Source organism: Panthera tigris, chromosome A1 (assembly GCF_018350195.1).
Source record: "Panthera tigris isolate Pti1 chromosome A1, P.tigris_Pti1_mat1.1, whole genome shotgun sequence".
Lineage (NCBI taxonomy): Eukaryota > Metazoa > Chordata > Mammalia > Carnivora > Felidae > Panthera > Panthera tigris.
Genome location: NC_056660.1, coordinates 154911146 through 154932308, shown reverse-complemented (window position 1 = coordinate 154932308; position 21163 = coordinate 154911146). Strand labels below are relative to the sequence as shown.

The following is a 21163-nucleotide window of genomic DNA, read 5'->3' as shown; positions in this document are numbered from 1 at the left end:
CAGGTCTTGTATTAGTCAAGTTTATGTATTAATCTTACTTTATCCCTGCCATTGTCCTATTTCTTCTCTTTTTTTTCTTCACCCCTTTTTCTTTTATCCTACTATAATATATATACAAGTCATCTCAGATGCTTTTTTCAAAAACAGATATGAATAAATAACTATTAAACAAGCAAAAGTAATTTACTACTGTTTTCTTACTTAATATATTATTTTTTTCACTATTAAATCACCATAAAGGTGTATAACTTTGAGCCCCTCTTTTCACAATTTGTAAATGTGTAATTAATGTTTTTTCTAGTATATGGGTTATAACATTCTTTATTATTATTGGGACACCTAAAGTACTTTTGTCTTGATAATGTAGGTTTTCCTTCATTTGCAATTTCTTTGAGGAAAGTTTTCAAAGAAATTTTTCTACTAATGGGTATAAATTTTTGACCCAAAAGCATTGAAATTGACTAAAAACATCTTATTTTCAATAATCAACATCTTCCTTTTTTACTGTGCAGGTTCTCCACCTTAATTAACCTTGTAAGTGGATTCAGAGCTTTCCCATTAGTATGACTTTTTAAATTTTGTCTATGGAATAGAAATAAAATAATAGAATCTATCCATCTATCAATGATACCCAAAGGATATATTTGAGATTCTTTGGGAAATAATTCCTATCCATTGCTACTTTAACAAGATCCAAGTAATAATTCTCACCGATTTTAAAATCCTTGGGAGGGGGGAGGAACTTTATGGTTTTATAATTAAACATATAAGGTTACCTAGAGCCAGTATACAAAACAAAGAAGTGGGAATAATATGTACTTGCCAAATTTTGTAATACATATAAAATATACTTTTCCATCCATTACAACATCTCAAACCTGAACTGAAAATTTTTACAAACCCAGAAGTAATCCCAGAAAAAAAAATTCCTTAACCAATAATGAAAGATTTTAGCCTAAAAGTCTTCTGGACAGTTGGAGAAAAATCTATATGGAACACCCAGTTAGAGTTTTGAATTTTTTGTGTGGGTTTTTTGGAGTGTGTGTGTGTGTTTAAGATGTTCAGATAGGAAATGCTTTGGGGGAGAGAACTGGTAAGGAAATTAAAGTTTCAGTATAAATGCAGTAAGGATTACAACTGTAAATAATTTTCATAACTGTTTCTAGTAATTTAGCCATATCTGGTTCTGTTCAGTCTTTATTGTCAATTAGTCCCTAGTGGAACTTAATTTAGTGCTCATGAATTTTCCCTATCCTGATAATCTGAAATATTATGTGGTATTTGAAGTAATCAGTCCTCTCTAATATGTTTTCATGTCATTTTCTAAACTAGTCCATAGTAGGAATTTACTGTGTTTGCATGACATATTTGTGAATATATGTATTTCGTTAAAAATCAGTGCATCTTTATCTTAATGAAAGATGTTAATTTTTGCAAAGTTTATTTATTTAGTTAGAGAGAGAGAGAGAGAGAGAGAGAGAGAGAGAGCAAGTGGGGAAGGGGCAGAGAGAGCAAAAGACTGAATCCCAAGCAGGCCCGTGCTCTCAGCGCAGAGCTGGATGCAGGGCTCAAACTCACAAACCGTGACTTCATGACTTGAGCCAAGATCAAGAGTTGGACGCTTAACCAATTGAGCCACCCAGACACCCAAGATGCTATTCTTTATGCATTAATGCTGTTGTGTAAATAAGTTCAGAATCCTTTAAAGATTCTTGCCATGTAAAAAGCAGTTGCATCCTGGGTTTTTGTGGGGTTTTTGGTGTGTGTGTGTGTGTGTGTGTGTGTGTGTGTGTGTGTGTGTGTGTGTTTAAGATATTCAGAGAAGAAATGCTTTGGGGGAGAGAAGTGGTAAGGAAATTAAAGTGTATTACCAGGCAGCATGAGGGTGACTCTAGACTTAAAGGCTGAAGGTAACAAAAATAGTCTATTTCTATATTACTAACTAGAATGAAAAGAAATTACAGTGTTAGGAGCATCACTGACACTCCAGAAGCCGTCAGTGTCCATTGTAAGGTAACAGGGAGCTTTCATGACCAACATCAGCAACTAGATGACATTACCTAACAGAGCCAGATCCTTTTTAAATATAACGTCAAGAAATCCATCAAAATTGAAAATGTAGTCACTTCGTGCCAGTTTTGTTATTTACAATAATTTGCTTTATATGATATTTTATTCATCTCAATAATTAGTAGCATAAATATATTTGAAGCTATTTTGATAATAGTTAAGAGCTTTCCTTAATTTATAACTGGAGAAAATAAAAACCATAACAATTAGGAAAAAAAGCCCTGAAAATGTTCACATATGATATGATTGTTTATGTAGTAAATTCAGTATCTGTAGTTAAATCTTTTGGATGAAAGGGATAATTTAGCAAAGTTGCTGGATACAAAATCATTATACAAAATTCAATTGTATTTCTGTATACTAACAGTAAGCAGTTAAGGATCCATTTATAATAGTGTCAACAAACTTGCAGTAGTAAAAAATAAAGCTAAGGAGTATATCGTGTTTGAATATTCAATTACTCAGCATAATAAAGATGTTATTTCTCTCCAAATTGATATACAGGTTTAACATAATTCCTGTCAAAATCCCAGCAAGATTTTTTTGGATATATAAACTTCTGGAATCCCTAAGACTACTGTCACTTCTGATACCAATTGCAAGTGGGTGTCCCTAAGACTGCCTTCAGGTTTGATCATTAGCCAGAAGTCCTCACAGAACTGACTGAAAGCTGTTATATTCACAGTGACAGTTTAGTACAGCAAAAGGGTACATAGTAAAATCAGTCAAGGAAGAGGCATATAAGGCACAGTGTCAGAAATTTCCAAAGATGAGTTTCTAGCTGTCTTCTTCAAGTCAAGTAATAGACAGTGTTTTCTTCTTTCAGCAGCATAGTGTGAGAATATACATGGAGTATTGCAAACCAGGGAAGCTCACCTAAGCCTTGGTGTCCAAGTTTTTCCTGGAACTCTGTGACGTTGACATGGTTGACCACCTAGTGGTGCAATGAAATAGAAAATAGTGTGGCAGTTTCTTAAAAAACTAAGCATGTAACTAATATATAGCTCAGCAATTGCACTCTTGAGCATTTTATCCCAGAAAAACAAAGATTATCTCATGCAAAATTTTGTACGTGAATACTTATAGCAGCTTTATTCATAATAGCCAAAAAACTGGAAACAACCCAGATGTCCTTCCACAGGTGAATGGTTAAACAAACTATAGTACATCAATACCATGGAATACTACTCAGCAGTAAAAAGGAACAAGCTATTGAGACATACAACAATCTGGATAAATCTCCAAAGAACTAAAATGAATGAAAAAAACAATTCCAAAAGGCTGCATACTGTATAATTCCATTTATATAACATCCTTGAAATGACAAAACTATAGAAATGGAGAACAGGTTAGTTGTTGCCGGGGTGAAGGAGGGGCTGGAAGAGAAGTGAGCATGGCTATAAAAAGGCTACATGAGTTATATTTGTGGTGATGGAAATGTTCTGTGTCTTAACTGTAGTACTTTCATATTATAATACAGTTTTACAAGATGCTACTATTGAGGAAAAGCATAAAAGGGACACAGAATGAATCTGTTATTTCTTACAACTACATGAGTCTAAAATTATCTCAAAAAGTGTAATAATTATAGCTTAATTAATCTAAAAATGAAGTTCAAATTCTCTATGGAAAAAATGATAAAACTTCACTAAGAAGCATTAAAGATGATCTAAATAAGTGGCAAAGGGCACCTGGGTGGCTCAGCTGTTAAGCATCTGACTTCGGCTCAGGTCATGATGTCACAGTTTGTGAGTTGCAGTCCCACATCAGGTGAACATGAGCCCCACTTCAGGTGAACCCCACTTCTCTTTCTCTCTCCCTCCCTCTCTCTCTCTCTGCCCCTCACTCACTTGCACCCTTTCTCTCTTTGTCTCTCTCAAAAAAATAAGTGGCAAAATATATCATGTTCGTTGGTTGGCAGACTCAGTATTGTAAATATATCCCTTCTTACTAAATTGGCCTATAAGCTTTAGTACAATTCCAAATAATTTAAGTGACATGAGCTACATGTCAATAGCTACTTTACTGTCTCCTCCTTCCTCTCTGCCTCCTTCCTCCTTTCACCGGCTGCAAAGAAAACATGTCTGCTTTTGAAAATTGACAAAGCAATACAAAATAATGGTGTGGTTACAAAAGTTCATATAACGGTTTATCTATGTATTCAGAATACCAGTAGCATTTTGCTTTCCAAATTCATAAGTTTTTATGCCATGATCTTCTGTATACCTCCCTTTCCTTAATTTCAAAATGGGAATAATCATCAAGATAGTGCAAAACCCACAGAAAAGGTTTATGATTCTGTGCTTTATTATATTTAACAGTACTTAGTAAGCATCAGTTTTCTGGTGAATTCTGTCCCAGACAGCTGTTTATATAGCAAACATCTATGATGTTTATATAGCAAACAACTATGATTTCTGGAATAAAGTGTTTTGAAGCATTAGCACCCCCACCAAAAGATTTGGAGATAAAGCAAGGTATTTTTCATACATAAAATAACTAGTTAAGCAGAATGGATGTATGATAATACAATATACACTACATACAAAGTGCTGAAACACGAAAGAAAGGGAGTAGTTGGTATGGGGTAAGCAAACCAAAGAAAGCTTATTAAGGGAGGTAAATATTGAATTGGATGTTAAAGCAATCAGACATACATCTTCTGAATTTTTTTTCTATTCCAGTGTTTTACTGAATCATACATATTCACTATATTATGGTAAAATGTCTCTGTACCTTTGGCTTCTCACATCGCTCTATAGATTTCTTACTTGTGAAAGGAAACTGTTGGGGTAAAATTTTATCTAGGGTCCTTTCCATGTCTTTACTATTTTATATTTGGTATGTTTCTATCTGCATCTAAATTTAGACCAAACCAACTGCATCTTGGGAATAGAAGCTCTTGAACAATCACAGTTAAAGTTTTTCTGAGAGTTCTTAGTTCTGACTTCTAAACCTCTTTTGATGCTAGAAAATTGTATTTACTAGATAAGTACAACATTTTAGCTAAAGAGATCTGGAAGATACTTTGAGTATTTGTCATTGCTTATCAACTAGTTGCTTAATGGACTGTGGATCATCACCTCACCAGTTTTTTGGAGAGAGCAAGAAAAACATTCTACTCCCTTCAGCTTTAGTTATAGAGTCTCCAACTGTCATTATATTCCAATTTTAGAGGAATTTACTTCTTAACTCCAAAAGCTAACATATTCTTCAACATAAGGTGTATTTATCAGTCTGCATTTAAAATGAGTAAAGTTTGACCATTGACTCATCAAAAACTTTACAATGCTAATTTCTTCTCTGGCCAGACTTCGAAATCACAGACATGATAGGGGATACTAATAGAAGAACTGAGAAACAAACTCAGAAAAGAAGACTAAAGCCAGAGAATGGAGGGCTTTAAAGCATATTAAAGAATTTCTACTTGATTTCTTAGGTTACGGAGAGCTATCAGATAAGTGAGAAGTAAGGGAGAGAGGATTCATTTTCAGAAATGCCAAACAGGGACACCTGGGTGGCTCAGTCGGTTAAGTGTCCAACTCTTGGTTTCAGCTCAGGTCACGATCTCATGATTTTGTGGGCTCAAGCCCTGAGTCTTGGGATTCTGTCTCTCGCTCTCTGCCCCTCCTTCACTGGCACTGTCTCTGTCTCTCTTAAAATAAATGAATAAACTTTAAAAAAAGAAAAAGAAAAAACAAATACCAAATGAAAGCTGTGCTGTGTAGTTAATAGTAGGTTTACAACCTATTGGAAATTTGTACAACACCACATACACACAATGGAGTCCCAAACCTTTAGACACTTCATTTCCCGGTTCTTCTTCCTCTCTCTGTTTCTCGGGCTTATTTTCGCGAGCTTTGCAATAAGCAAGCACCAAAGAAAGGGAGGACAAACTGAAAGTCTCTGCGTCACCTTGGAGAATGTACATTTGTTCCAGTCAGACTACTTTTTGCCTTACATGGGCATGGGTGATGTCCAGTTAAGGCTGTAACCTCTGTCGTACTCAGCCAATAAGGAATCAGGGAAGGGACTTGCACACTAGGAGATAAATTGCCTGCTGTAACTACCATCAGACACCTGCTCTTGCAAGAACATTGATTAAAGCCTCTGGGTAGGTGGGCTTATTTCTCACAGGTATTTTTGAACAGAGAAAGAAGCATATAACGCAAATGATACTTTAGAATTTTTCATCTGGTAGTAAGAGGGGTACAAGGTAAAGGAGGAGAGGCTGCAAGCAATGAAATGAGTTAGGAGGAAGTTGCTGGATTCTAAATGATAGGTTATTAAATCTAGAATGATAACAGAGGGATTAGAAAGGGAGAAAGAGATTGCAAAAACTTTTTGCCTAGGTGTAATTTTCAAGATTCGGTAACTGATTGGTTCAGGAGGCCACAAACAAGGGAGGAGAAAAATCAAAGATGGCTGAGAGGCATTCAGTTGGAGTAGTTAAGAGAATGTTGTGTCCATTCATAGAAATGAAGAACTCAGTGGAAAAACCCGCCTGGAGAGTAAGCCCAACAGTTTCCTCTGGACTGCTTGCAGAAATGGAATGCTGTGACAGCATATTCCCCATCCCAGTACCTTGCCATCACACACTGCAGTGCTTCCAGGACTGAGAAATCAGAAGTATCAGCGTAACTCACAAAAGTAAATTGTTAGGAAAATGCTTTGCCTAGTTCAACTCCATTTTTTATTCACTACTTGGAAATATTATTTTATTAGTCTCTCAACTCTTACTGCATATTACTTTTACTGTATCATTAATGTATTTATGTGAACTAGCAGTAAACAGATTTTATACTCTGAAGTGTATAGAATAGTGAGCCCCAGAGAATGCTCTAGACATGGGTGGAGTCCATAAATACAATCAGGAAGGGTTAAATCCTTCATTCTAACTTCCCATAATCCACTCACCATTCACCAGATACCATCCTGTATTGTTTTTTAAATACAAGTCAGATTTTATTTCTCCTCTGCTCACAACTCTGCCAACAGCTCTTTCACTGCACTTGTTATAAAATCCAAACCTTTCATTACGGCCTTCCATACCTCATATAGCTTGGAGGCTGCCCACCTCCAAGTCATCTTCTGCTGCTTCCTCCTCACCCACAGTGCTCCAGCGTTTCCATTCCTCAATTGTGACAAGTTCTTTTCTCCTCAGAGAGCCCTTGAGTTCCTCCACAACTCTGCCTGCTGCATTCTGCCCCCAGACATTCATCTGGCTCCTTCTTGCCATTCAGGTCTCAGGTCAGAAGTCTTCACCGAGTCTAAATTGATGACCATCTCTCTTTGTCCTGCCACATCTTCCTCCCTCATTGTCTTCACATCCCGGTGCTGTTTTCTTCACAGTCTGAAGTTTTCTAACTGTCTGAAGTTAACATGTTCAAAATTAGCATGTTCGCTGGTTTCCTTGTTTATTGAGTGTCATCCACTCTAGCATGTATGCAACAAGAGTGGAGCCTGGATATATCTTGCTCACCAATGCACCCTCAGCCCCAAGCAATAGTGCCTGGCATACAATAAATACATGTATGAATGTATAAATTAATCATAGAACCTCTGGAAAAACTATCTGCCCACAAAACATACCATTTAGAGTAGAGTCCACAATGGAGAAAGGAAGATCACAAAAGATCTGGATATTTGAACTAGTAAATGTTTGCGTTTGATTTGGTTTTGAAATAAGGATAGTATGTTGCAGTTCATCTCTCTCTCCCTCCCTTCCTCCTCTCTCCCCAGCTCCTCTCCTTCTCTTAATACACAGAGTCAAACTAGCATCCCTAAGTTATGGATACCTATCTCTAGTAACAGAGAAGCCAGGAGAAAGAGAAGCCTGACAAGATAGATACCTGTCACGTTGTACCAGTCTTCTCAGGCAACACTATTTTAGAATGGAGGCTAGTAAAGCTCTTCCTGATGATTGTGTTGGGAATAGGATTAGGAACCTAGATTTACGGAAATAACTATTTTTTAGTTCTTTAAATTCCCTTATTCAGGGCTCTGTCCTCTCGCTACCCTTTGGTAAAGTTACTGCGGAAAATGACAAAGGGAAACTGGAAAAAGGGAGCATTTGCCCATCTTGGCTCAAATTTTAAAGGGAAACAGTATCCCTGGAGGCCAGGCTTTGTGGCAACATTAGGAGTAGTATGTGACACAAGAATTAAAACCGAAGAAAGCACTTCTAAACCAGTTGTTGGAATTTGATAGGCAATGGAAGCAATAAAAATGCATCCATTTTTCATTGATTAGGAGGTCGATTAGAGAGGTCTTCCAGGTTCAATGTCAGAGACCCACACCTACTATAGGCTGTCTACTCTGCCTAAGAATAAGTTTACTTCCCGGAGTTGTCTCCCTGGGTCTTAAGATGCCTTATGCCCTGCATACCCACCCCCAAACCCCCTTCTGTAGATGAGAGATGTAGAAAAGAAGCTGAAGGAAAGGACAGGATGCCAAAAGATTCAAATGACCCAAAGATTTCTACCCCTGAGTTTACATCTTTGTTTCTGCCTGTCTCTTATTTCTGGTCAAGCTTGACAACCGGCCTTCGGGTCTCAACAATTTCAGCCTTAACCAGCATTGCATTTTTCATGCAATGGAAAGAGATTTGCCTATTTCTTACACAAGTAATTTAACAAGGCAATGCAGCATGCTCTTGGCATTTCTGGTACACAGTCCCAGTGAATAGCCCACCCCACTCTACTTACCACCCCACACAGTGACTGAGTCTCACACTTGTGCCTTCTAACTTGGAGAGTCTCTGTTAGGAGCCCTTCTGGTAAGTTGTACTTTTTTTTTTTTTTTTTTTATGATGTTCTCCTTAGAAGCTCTAGAATTCATTTTAAAATGAATTTTAGTAGTTATATTTTATTTCTTTTTAGAAGGCACATTATTTTTCAGTGCTCTAGTATTTCTCTAATTCTTTATAACTGTCTAAAAATAACTGCTGGTAAGCTCATAAGTTCATTAGTTAATCCCAGTGGGACTCAATAATGCATATTACAGACCTCTTGATTTTTATAAATTAGATTTGCTCAAGAATTCCCTTACCTGTTATTATCAACATAGCTATATTGACAGGGTCCTCATTACTTCCTAATTGCCCATATTTCTTTTTTCTTGTTAAAGATCAATTTTTAAAATCAAACCTTGTCATTTTGAAAGTATCATAGACACGTTATCCTGTTAATATTAATGTTTCATATCTTTCTAGGTTTTTCCCCCTTTATTATAGGAAACAAAATTTATTCATTACCTTTTGCTTTAAAAATAAAGTATATTTTTGTCGTGGGAAGGGTGATTGGAGAATATCAGTGAGAAGGTAGGAGGGTAGGTAGGGGCACGTGCTAGTTTCCCTCACCCTAAAACAAAGACATAAAAATTATATTTTGTATTCAGAAGTCACTCTGTCAACAGTTATATTCCCTATTCTAAACCAGACCAGAAAATGTAAATAATGCATAGATTGTTGAAGTTATTCCATGACCTTTTGGTCTAGGGCCATGTAAAATAAGGTGACTAGCAATAATTAGAATAGCGAGTAGCTGACCAAGAAATTCTTCTAAATTATCTCTTTGGTGAGAACTTAGACTGTCCATCATTATACTAGTAAACCTCATCTCTGGCTCACAAATTTGATGTGTGTGTTATGTGTGTCTGCACACGCATGCATCTCTGTGTGTGTGTGTGTGTGTAATATCACTTGAAGAGTGATTATTTGCTTTCCCAGACATTTCTTCACTTTATTAAAAGATTTGTTGAGGAGGTGAATAACCCACTTCTTCCTTTAAAGAAATTCTATTTACAGAAATTATATTTACATATAAGTTTTTAAGACATCTACTGCATGAAATGAGGTACAGCTTCAGACTAGTCTACATCTGCCAAAGTAAACATCAGGATTTTGGCTGCTAACTCACTAGCATATTTTGGCATGGTTTTTGCCCAAAAAATATAAGCACCAAGATCAAGTGAAGAGGAGTGTGGACAAGGCAGACTTGTAAGAAACACTTGGATTGAAGTCATCACAGGAAGAAGTAAAGGGAATAGACAAGACAGAAGAAACAGCAATGTTTTCTTCTCTCTTACCCTATTCTTTGAGCATTCCACTCTCAGTGCTATTTCCAACCATTTTTTTTGTTTAATTTCTAAATGCTATTATATAAATGTAGCCTTCCTCTTTCTCAGTTCCATTACAAGATACCTTTTTAAAATACATAGTCTTTGGGGAAAACAAATGACACATTTTAGCAATTTGATCTTTCTCATATGATTTACAGTCTCGTACTTCATACTTAAAGTTTCTAATCCTTTTGACCATTTGTGCTATCATTACCACTTTGAAATTTGCTACAGCTTATTTTTTAAAACAAGTGATAAGTAAAGGATAAATAATCAGTCTAGTATTTTATGGGTGATCCCCTGCCCCCGCCTTTTGGTTCTTTACCAGTGAATAAGATCATTGACAAACAGTATTTATGGAAGACACATTAAGAGAAATAACAGGCATTTTCTACTCTGTATAGGATAAAAGAGATAGCTAGAGTAGGGCTCAGATTATAGGGAAAATTATTCTCTAATATAATAAAAAAAAGAATTAACTGTTCATTTTTATTTAAGCTGACACTTGATCATTTAAATACCTCCTATTAAAACAAATCTTATGCAGTGCTTTTACTGTCTTGATATGAATTCTAAAGATAACACGATCCACCTACTTCTAAGATTGCTAAATTATTATAATGCTTTAGTTAACATATAGAAGGAATAAAAGAAAAGTAACTCATAATAAAAATAATATCCACATCAATATTTAAAGTGCCCTAGAAAATATACATAAGAAGGCATAATATAGTAGTCAGATACCTAGTCCTGTACATAAAATCACCATGGATTCAACAGCTACAAATGCAGGCTGATGCAGGTGTGTTTATTGACAGCTCAACTTTCATGGGCAGTGATGCCATCAGGGATGAGATTTTTCTCATATGGTAAACCACTCTTGGTAATTGTATAAACCACTCTTGGTTATTAATATTCTGAACAACATAAAGTATAAAATCCCTTCAATTTACATGGTAGTTGGATTCCTGGAAAATTCTGTATATGTTAAAATGATGCCAAAAGTACTTTGAGATTATTTGTTAAACACATCTAAATTCTGAGCCCATATAATTATAAACAGGGTTTTTAACTACATGAATAGCTGGCGGAACATTCGAAAACCATGTGGGATACAAAACAATCCTTCATCGTGCTCTACTGCCCTGCAAACTGTAGGATTTCCACCATCTCTGGCCTTCTTCTGCTAAATGCCAATAGTTCTTTCCAATCATCTTGACCACCAAAAATACCCCTACACATTTCCAAAATGCCCCAGAGACCATTGCCATGGCCACTAAGAATCACTTATTGAGACTGAACAAAGGCCCATTTTTGTCATGAAGCACTGGGAACCAGTACGTTTTATTTTGATACTGAATTGATTCTATGGATTAGACAACTGAATTTTCCCCAAAGGTGAATTATCCAGAAAGAACAAGCCTGCCAATCCAAAAACATACAAAAATCACTCCCTGAGAACATGGCAGGCATTTAACATGGAAACCCTTTATTCTCTACATTGTGGGAACCCCTCTAGATTATGCAAAGGGGGTCTGAAAAATGGAAAGTAGTTCATACATAGTCCCTAAAAAGATGAGGTTTTGATTAGGGTAAAGTTGTGATAGAGATGAGACCATGGTTATACATAATGTATAACATATATACATAATACACTGCAAAATGGAATAATTTTCCATATTACCCACACATCACTGCAGCTTATCAATAAGTGGCTCCTTTTTTGATTGGCCTAAAATTTCCACTTTTATATCCTTTTATGAATAGATAATGTAATGGCCCAGTGTTTCTGTCCTCATGTAGTTTGCCTAAAGTAGTATATTTTTTAGCTACTAGAAAGCTGCTCTCAAAAGTTTCCATTTTCTAAGCATTCTATGGATAGATATTCATATTAATTTATAAATATTTTCATTGAACTTTGGCTCCGACCTTTCGAAAATGGTCTCCAAACATGTTCGTGAAATGTGTATATGCAGCCCCAGATGGATATGCAATTACTAACTTGCAAATGTTATTTTAAAAAAATTATTAAAAACCTCCTTTGATAATTTTTGAAAAGAAAGCCATTTTATATAAAATATTCATGTTACTACTCCTTATTTTAGGGAGAATTCTCCCTCCCCCACTCCATTGTCTGTAATTCAGTTTCTACCCCACTTCTCTTATTACCTTCACTCCTAGCAATTTCCCTTCCACTGACAGAGCACATACTCTCATAATTTATACTCTTAAATTGCAAGGGTGAATGTTGAGAGCCAGTGCAGGTACTCAGTTAACTCAGGGATTTTTGGTCTTTTCAGCCCAGGACTAGTCAAGCAGATAGTCATCATAAGCTAAAACTAAAAAGCCTTTGTAGTCACTTTATCACCAGGGAAATTTGTTCATCCTTCAGAAAGATTGTCACCAGGAAAGAAAAAATAAAGGAGTTAAATTGCTTCAGACCATTGACTCCTTAGGTCCCTCTAGATTCATAGATTGAATTGGTTTTCATGGGGTGGGAGGAATTATGAGAAGAATTCCCTGAGAAAGCTCACAAATTGATCATAGCCTTGGTAACACTACTAAGTGTAAGTGTGATCACTATGGAGGAAATGCCAAATGAGGCTGGAAGCATGGGAAATGAGAAGGAAAAGAAGACAATTAACACCTCTTTTTTTTTTTTTTTCTTTCTTTCTTATTGTGTTTGGAAATGGGTGTTGCCATGTAGTGTGCATCTTCAAAAGACAGGAATACAATTGATTTTAAAGTATTTTATCATTGTAAGTGCAATGAGTTATTATTGAAGTGAAACTAGATCCGCAAGCACTGTAGAAATAGGAACAGGTATTGCATGAACCTATCCAGAAACTAGGCCCTCTCTCGATAGACCCACAAAATATTACTTCAAGTAGGTATGTCTGAGCATATCTAGAATGACTTACTACTTGGGTTTAGAGAATATAAATGCCTTCCAAATTCAAAAGAATTCTTTAAGATTGTCATAAGAACAAATCAGTGAGAATTACAATGATAAATATCTGGATGTTATGTATGTTTTAAGGAACTTGAAAGTTTATATATCTTTGATGCAGGCAGGCATATTTACATACATATACACACATACATACATATATATGCACATACATTTTCCCCCCAAGAATTCTATTAAGACTTGTCAAATTCAAGTCAGGCACTTTAGGTTATGCCAAAATAACCTATACTCATTTCTCTCTCCCATTGAATAACACTGAATTTTGCCAAAAATGCGTAAGCAAACAAGAAATGACCTCATTTTTTTTATCTGAATACAGTAGTGTTGGAGGATATTTTTCAAGGATATGACTTAAATAGTGGATCTAAGTTCCCAGTGCCAGTTCATAAAGCCAAATTGCAGAGGATAAGAGGATAGAGACCATCCTTGTGAGGGCACCTCTAAAGACAGGGGTTCTCTAGTAGGGCCAGTTCCCGTATCTAAGTCCCATGCACAGACTGTAGCTTTCTGCTCTCTGGTCGACTGCAGCCATAGCATCCTTATTGTTGTAACTCCCAGATTGTGATACTGTCACAAAACTGTTGCTAGGCAACAAATGTGGTTACCAGGTCTCAGCGAATAGCTGAAGGGGAAAGCAAAGTGTTGCACCATTGTAGAGTAACCATAGCAATGACCTACTATTACAGACTAAAGAATTATCATTAACAATGTTAAAGTATCAGACAGAGGCCCTGAATCCCAAGACTTCCAGGCAGTGTCTCTCTGCATAATTGAGTGATCTAGGAAGAGATTTCAACTGTTTCAAAGCTGTTCACTCATTTGTATGCTAGGAGTCTTTGCTGTTATTATTTTTATTTTTGTAATTAAACAAATGGTTGTTATGAAGAGGCTGGTGAAATGAAACGTTATCACAAGGAGTCGAAACAGATTTATATCCTCATTTGTTCTTATGTCTACATCATGTTAGTTTTTGCCTGTGTTAAACTGAAGGTAGGTTTGATTTGAAAAACACATTAGTATCAAATTGAAGCCACAAAAAAAGCTGTAGTAAAATAACCCAGTAAAGTGACAAACTTAAGTTGTATTTTCTAAGTCGAATTCCTCCCGACAAAATAGAAGGCCTAGATGCTCTTTTTGTAGTCACTGCTTTTGAAACACTTTTTTTTAGCTTTTCTAAAACTGTCCCCTAAAGTCTGTAAAAATGTAGCCTCCCAGGGCACTTCTAGGGATAGTCTCCTTTTAATCTGAACCTTCATGAAGCATCCCATGTAATTTGGTCGCAGTGACCTCCCTGAGACAAATTATGTCTAACGGCACAGCTTCCAAGAGAGGCAAGAAAATTCCGATTTATTTTATTCTCTTGGGTAGCAGAGAAACGTGGGTGCTCCGGAGTGGGCGAAGAAGCCGGGTCCCGCGCGCAGGAGAAACCAATCCCCGCGCGCGCCCGCGCCCGCGCGCGCCCGCGCGCGCAGCCTGGGGAAGTGGGTGGTTTCGAGGCGGGAGAGGGAGTGGCCCTTCCCTCCGAGCGCCTCGATTGGCCCGGAGGGGCTGAGGCCCCGGGGCCGCCCGGCCGCGCCTCGGGCAACCCGCGGGGGGTGGCCCAGCCGCGTCCTCGCGTCGGGGGCGGGACGGGGCCTCGGGCCGGAGGCTGCGGAGGTCTCCGAGGGCCGCCCCGGGCGCCAGCTGCAGAGCAGCGGAGGAAGCAGACGTGGACGGTCCCGAGCCCTGGGGGCAAAGAGAACCCTCGCGTACAGGTGTGGCCTGGAGAGGCCGCGTCCGGGCCTGGAGACGCGCTCCGGCTGGGGAGCGGGCGCTGGAGCTCGGGCCAGACGCGGGGGACGCGGGCTCCGAGGGCGGGGCTCGGGCTCCGGGAACGGCAGCCGGGCGGCCTGTGCCTTGTTACCGAGCGAGGCCGCCTCGTAACCGAATCTGTGTTTTTTGCAGGCACCGACCGTCACGAGCTAACTTCCTGGAAGAGCTTCCCGTCTATTTTCAAATTCTTTACCGAAGCCTCTGAGGCAAAGACCAGTTCCCTCAAGCCGGCTCTGACGCGGCGCTCCCACAGAATAAAGCACGAAGAGCTGTAAGAGGAGAACGAGCGAGACGGGGGAGGGGAAGCAAAGGCACCACACTCGAGCATGCATCCACACGTCTCCTAACTGCTTGTTGTCGGCGAGCAGACTCCCAGCCCCTCATTAGATTGTTTTCTTCCTAGAGCACAGGGTCGTGATATATACATCTAAATAGCGTTTTGCATTATTTCTAGATGAGTGCAACTGTCAAAGCAATATGGGTTCACTGGTCGCGCTTCCTGCGGGCTGAGCTCGGGCTACGCGCTGCCCGTCAGCGCGCAGATTAAGGCTGACAGCGCCCTGCCCGGCGCGGCCGGCGCGCTTCTAATTGCCCTGAAGGAGCCCGCCCGGCACTGTGGGGCGAGCGGCGTCTGCGCGGTCCTACCGCCCGCTGCAGCGCAGCCGCTGCTTGCCCTGGCCCCCGGCCCCCCTCAAACATGTCCTTTTTTTTTTTTTTTTTTCCGCCGAGCAGAAGCAAACTTTTATTCTAGATTTCAAACTCCATTTTAAGTAGGTCTCTCCTAAGGGCCTCTTGAGCCTTTTTTTTTTTTTTTTTTTAAAGCAAGTTTCCCCCACCTCATCCCCTCAGAAAAGCCAAATTTAAATTCAAAACGTGAATGCAGTGATGTGCTGTGTAGTCTTGGGAGTGCAAATTGTTCTCTAACAATCTATTTTCATTTCGAGACCAGAAGAAAAACTTTGCATAAGAATTTATGAAGTACCGATTACACGTTACCGCTGAAAGATCCTTGCCAGTTGAATAGGAGATTTTTACACCAGTCTCTAATTTCAGAAGACGTTGTTTAAACCGAAACATAAATGATGAGCAAATCTTTTAAGTGTGAAAGGCCCCATTTTCAGTGGAATCCCTAACTTTATCATTAGAATTGACTTTACTTTTTAAATGTGTAATGTGTATTGAGTGGCATTGTAATTTAGATCGCACACTTGTTTTGCTTTTTAAATCTTAATGTGGACAAAGTTTGCTGTTGTGGATAATCCTAACTAGAATGATCTATTCTGATTCATGGAGTTCGATCCTTTTAGGTTTAGTATTTTATGGTCATCAGGTGAATGAATCTTGTCCTCTTTCGCCTTTTCCTTCAGAGAGGCTGAGTGGGGCTAAGATTATTTTTTTTTTAGTTTTCTGCTCCAACAGAAGGGGAAAGACCTAGTGTGAAAGATTTTTTCCTCTCAATCCAACGACATAATTTTTAGTAGTCCACTTCCTCTGCAGGGTTTTGCCCTACAGTTTCAACAATTGCTGTAATCCAGCTAATATCTGGCCAACACTGTGAAATATAGGAGGTAAAATGAGTTAAGATTTTGCTGACTTTTACATTCAAATATTAAATCTTAACATCAATTTTTAATTACTTGAATTTAATTACTTAGTGAAGATTCTGTTTCTAGCAGATGAGGGTCTGAATTTAATATCTTTCATCCTTTTTTAAAGCGTATGCAACAATATGCCTGCCTTATTTAAGGACATGACAAAATGTACCCAAAACGACTTAGAACTGTCTGACTTCTCAGAAAAAAGAACTTAAAATAACCACCTCATGGATAAAATGTTTTTATATTATGAACCGATTTCAGCAAGTTTTAAAACTGAAAATATCTGTGTTTGGTATGCATTAATTCGTTCTTATACTTTTAATGATGGCAAATCAAAATGATCTTCTTTCAGTGGTCATATATGCATATCTTTTGATATTATTTTAGCAGAAACATTGTAGGAGAAAACATCAAAACGTCATTTTATCCAACTCCTGGATAACTTAAAATGTATCACCTCAACAGTGTCCATCCACCGTGTTGGTCTGCAATCTTTTCTGTTTTAGAAGTAATGGTGAACTGTGTACAATAATGGTACCTTCCTTTGAGAGGATATGAGAAGTGACGTGGATTGAATAATTATTCAAAGTGTTATAAACTGTGTGGTGTTTTCACTGTATGAAAGTATTCACAGGAGAGCTAGTCTTATTGCTTTTTTAAAAATCAACACTTGTACATTGCTAAATTTATGAAGCTTATGCACCTGAATTAGAGCAAAGTAAATATGCTCAGCTTATAAACTAAATCACTCCTGTTCCTTCTCTTCAGTTTTCTCACTTCTCTTTCTGAAAACTTTTACTTGCAACTAGAGTGAATCACTGTTTAATTGCCTTTAATACTTTAAACCTACTGGGTTGTTAGCCTTGTTTAACTGTCTATGCAGATCTATTTGCAAACTTAAGTTGTGCAAATGTAATTTCTCCTTTTGGATCTGTGCTGTAGCAACCCGGAGAGAGCTAGGCACACCAGCCGAGACCTCCGACTGATGAGTGAGAAGATTCCTTGTAATGGAAGATTTTTTTAACCTGTTGATTATGTGTCTGTTGGTATAAATGTAGTAATATAATCCACCTCAATTTTCCTGGAGTAACAACAGTCAGTTGGTAGTAACACGCCTGCTTGGAGGCGACAAGTGTTAACAGTATTTCTGCTCTGATCTTCCCATTTTGGTTTCTTTAGACAGGTTTTTAGCAGAGTAGAGGTTGAAAGTTAGGATGTAGGCTTTTTTAAAAATTATATACTCGGTTCTTAGAGCAAATGGAATGGGAAGCAAGGAGTTGTTGATAAATCTGAGATTCAAAATAGTCCTATTAAAACTTCGAAGCCAGATACTGGCTTTAGAACTTTATAAAGGTATCTGACCACGTAGCCGGTAAAAGTTTTCATGGATATTTGAAGGGGGTGGGGGAATCTATTTGTAATAATAATTGTTCTTTTCTCAAGTTTCTGCCTTGTGCTTCGACCTGGATTGCATTATTGTTTATACAAAAAAAAAAAAAAAAAGGAAAGCACAGGAGTTTCATATATATTATATATTTCTGTTTACCATTTTAAAATAAAAACAATTTTCCCAACAAGCCTCAGCGTATTCTTGCTCAGAAGTTCATCTATTCATGTATAGAGGTTAATAAAAGCAGAAACATAAAAAGAATGGTGGGACAGCATTCATCAATATTTTAAACTGCATCGCTGCTTTTATTACTATTACTGTTGCTGTAAGGTAATATCCTAACTTAACTTGATCACTCACTATTTGGCTTGGACCTTTCACAAAGCTAACAGTTTTTAAGATGTTTGTTTTTAATATCTAAAATATCTCCTGAGCTACAAGGAAATCTGAAGCCATTGTTAAGCTATCATTTTATAAAATATACTTTAATATACTGTAAACAAATGTTTTCCAAAAACAGTCTAGTGACATTAAATTGCTCCCAAGTCCCTATATAGGTCCTTGATGTATTATGTCTAATCTGAAAATATCCTGTTTACACATATTTTACAGCCTTCCCTTCTTTAAAACCTGTAACTCCTTTGAGAAAGTGTGAGTGACAAAATATGTTAACTGTATTATCAGGGCTAATTTAAAAAATTTTTACACATTTCTCTGGGTTACCTGGAGTCCCAATCCAAACACATGTGTCTCCGGTTACAATCATAGTTTTATAACTGTAAACTGACAGGTTTCTATAATCCTGGTTCACTTAAGAAAGATTACTGTTACAGAAAGTCTAAAAATTTCTCAAAAACTTTCCCCATGCCATTATAGGGAAAAAATGTCTTTAAATAAATGTGAGACATTCTCATCTTTGAAATATGGGTGGCAAAAAAACCGATAATAATGGTGGTTATTTTATGATTACTTATTAGGGGCTGTAATAATATAAAATAAAAGACTCCAGGAGGTACTCCCTTTCAAAAATTGAATACTTTCCTTCCTTCCTTCCTTGTATAGAGTGACTGAGTGGGAGTCTCTTGAATTGTTCGTCTTCCTTTTATCTAATATTCTATTAATCTCCAAAAAGATCAGTTTGAGTCTGGGAAAGGGTTTTTAATCAACACTTCACAGAGTTTAAAGCTACCCTACCTAAAGCGTCAGCTTTGTTAGGCGGTTTTAGATTTAAAGCATTGCAACTGTCATGCACTGTACTAAAAGTAAAGAATGTACACCAAGTGGAAGATGTTGAAAAGAGGGAAATAGCACAAAGTCGATTAACGGAGATTCGAGAATAGAAGTAGCCATCAAAGCATTCCAACGTTTATCTTGAAATCTATGTAGAGTTAAAAAAAAAAAAAGCAACAATGATAGTTTTAAACCTCACACTTAGGAGGGATGAATGTTGATTTAATTGATTCATTTGGATCAATGTTTTTAAAGTTTCACACCACTGATCTTTCATGTAGTGATGTCTTTAGCAGTCAGTGGTCTGACATGAGCCTTCTCAGATTTCATCAGTGGGACTCTCCATGACATCTAAAATTATGCAACAGCCTGTGCAGTGGTAACTTTGGAATTGGGAGACCTCGATGCCAGAGAGCATGGTCATATTTAAGAACTCTTGTTAATGCTTAGCACAAAGGTTTTAGGGAGTGGTAATTGTAAATGAACCATAAAGGTTAAAGTGACCAAATATTATATAGTGGGCTTGAATTGCTAGATAGGAGAAAATCATCCTGAAAGTTTGACCATTAAGTGGATATCGTGCAGTGCCCAGTATTTTCCCCTTTAATGGAAAAACTGGAAAATGGAAATTTGACTTAACCCATGAGGCCTTCCAGGCAACTTTTCCCAGCCCTTTGCCTTGAGATTTGTGGAAAACGTTTCACTATATTCTTTGTATTGTTGGGTTGAGTTCTGTTTGAAACATACATGAAACATGTTTCTAGAAAAATCTAGAGAGGCCCTTCATCTTTCTTTCTAGAGCATTCAGCTTTTCTTCCTTGGCTATTACATAGGGTAATATGGGAGACTGTCATAGGTAAAATAATGTTGAACTGTACTTTGTAACCAGCTTGCAGTACCAATACAAAGAATCTGAAATGAAAAGACAACCAACACCCCAAGAATGATATGTCTCTTTTTAAAGTTTACAATTTGAATAATGAACTTGGATAGAAACTTGGCAGGAAAACAAACCATGGCACCATCACATCACCAACCATTTTCACTTTTCTGTCCAATTTCAGAGTGCATGTGTTTGTGAGTATTTCACTAGATCAGTGACAGCTCTTTATTTGCATAATTATATGCTCTGGTCTGAAGAGAAAACTAACCCCCAAATTTCATGGGTCACCAAACTGCAACAATCAATGTTTTATCACGTATGCTAAGCAAAATCTAAGAAGCTATATGAAGTTTCTTGGGGAGTTTTTACTCCTCAGAAAATTAAAGAGTTTTCCTCTTCTGAATAGATTCAAAATCTTTCCAAGTTCTTTGTAACTGAATTCTGTTTGAAGGCAAAACTAGAGATTAACATGTAGATCTGGATCTTAGACTCACTAGCATTACTTCAAAGTGGCTTAAGAAGAGCAGCATTTTTGGAACACTAAACTTTTAAATTCTAAGTACTGTCCATGCTATGAGGAAAAAAATTATTGGTCAAATTATGATTGGTCAAAATGAAGTCTGAATTAACTACAATTGACTGTAAAGTGGATTTCCTTCTTTGAGGTAACTCAGGGTTGTTGTTTTTTAATAAAAGACCTAATAGAAAAATATGTATGTATGCATATATGTGTGTGTGTGCACATACACACATGTGAACATCCATACCCATCCATGGGGTATATATACCCTTCCCACCAGAAACAAACAATACATACAGTATGTGTTTGTCTTTGCAGTGCCTGTTACATAGTAGGTACTCAGTATATGTTGGGATTGTTTGTAAACATATTTTCTTCTAAATAAATTTTCATGTTCAAATGCTTTAAGGCATTGTAATAAATATTTTTAAATGCCCCAACTTCATTTGCATCTGTAAATTCTGTCTGTATGTAATGTGTATTTGTGTGTAAGGTTGGCTTTATTCCATTAAAGAAAAATTGATTTAAACTGTTGGTGTCTATTTTATAGGCAATCTGCCAGACATGA

General features: G+C 37.4%; 1 protein-coding gene across 1 annotated transcript in view; it reads left to right on the top strand.

Moving 5' to 3' along the window:
- The window catches only part of FAM172A (family with sequence similarity 172 member A), a 424226-nt gene extending 406137 nt beyond the window's left edge, over positions 1 to 18089 (top strand). The window contains exon 11 of the mRNA XM_007078915.3: positions 15107 to 18089. Coding sequence (XP_007078977.1) covers positions 15107 to 15249 — 143 coding nt within the window. The 3' untranslated portion in view covers positions 15250 to 18089. The remainder of the gene's footprint in view (positions 1 to 15106) is intronic.
- Positions 18090 to 21163: the final 3074 nt, after the last annotated feature.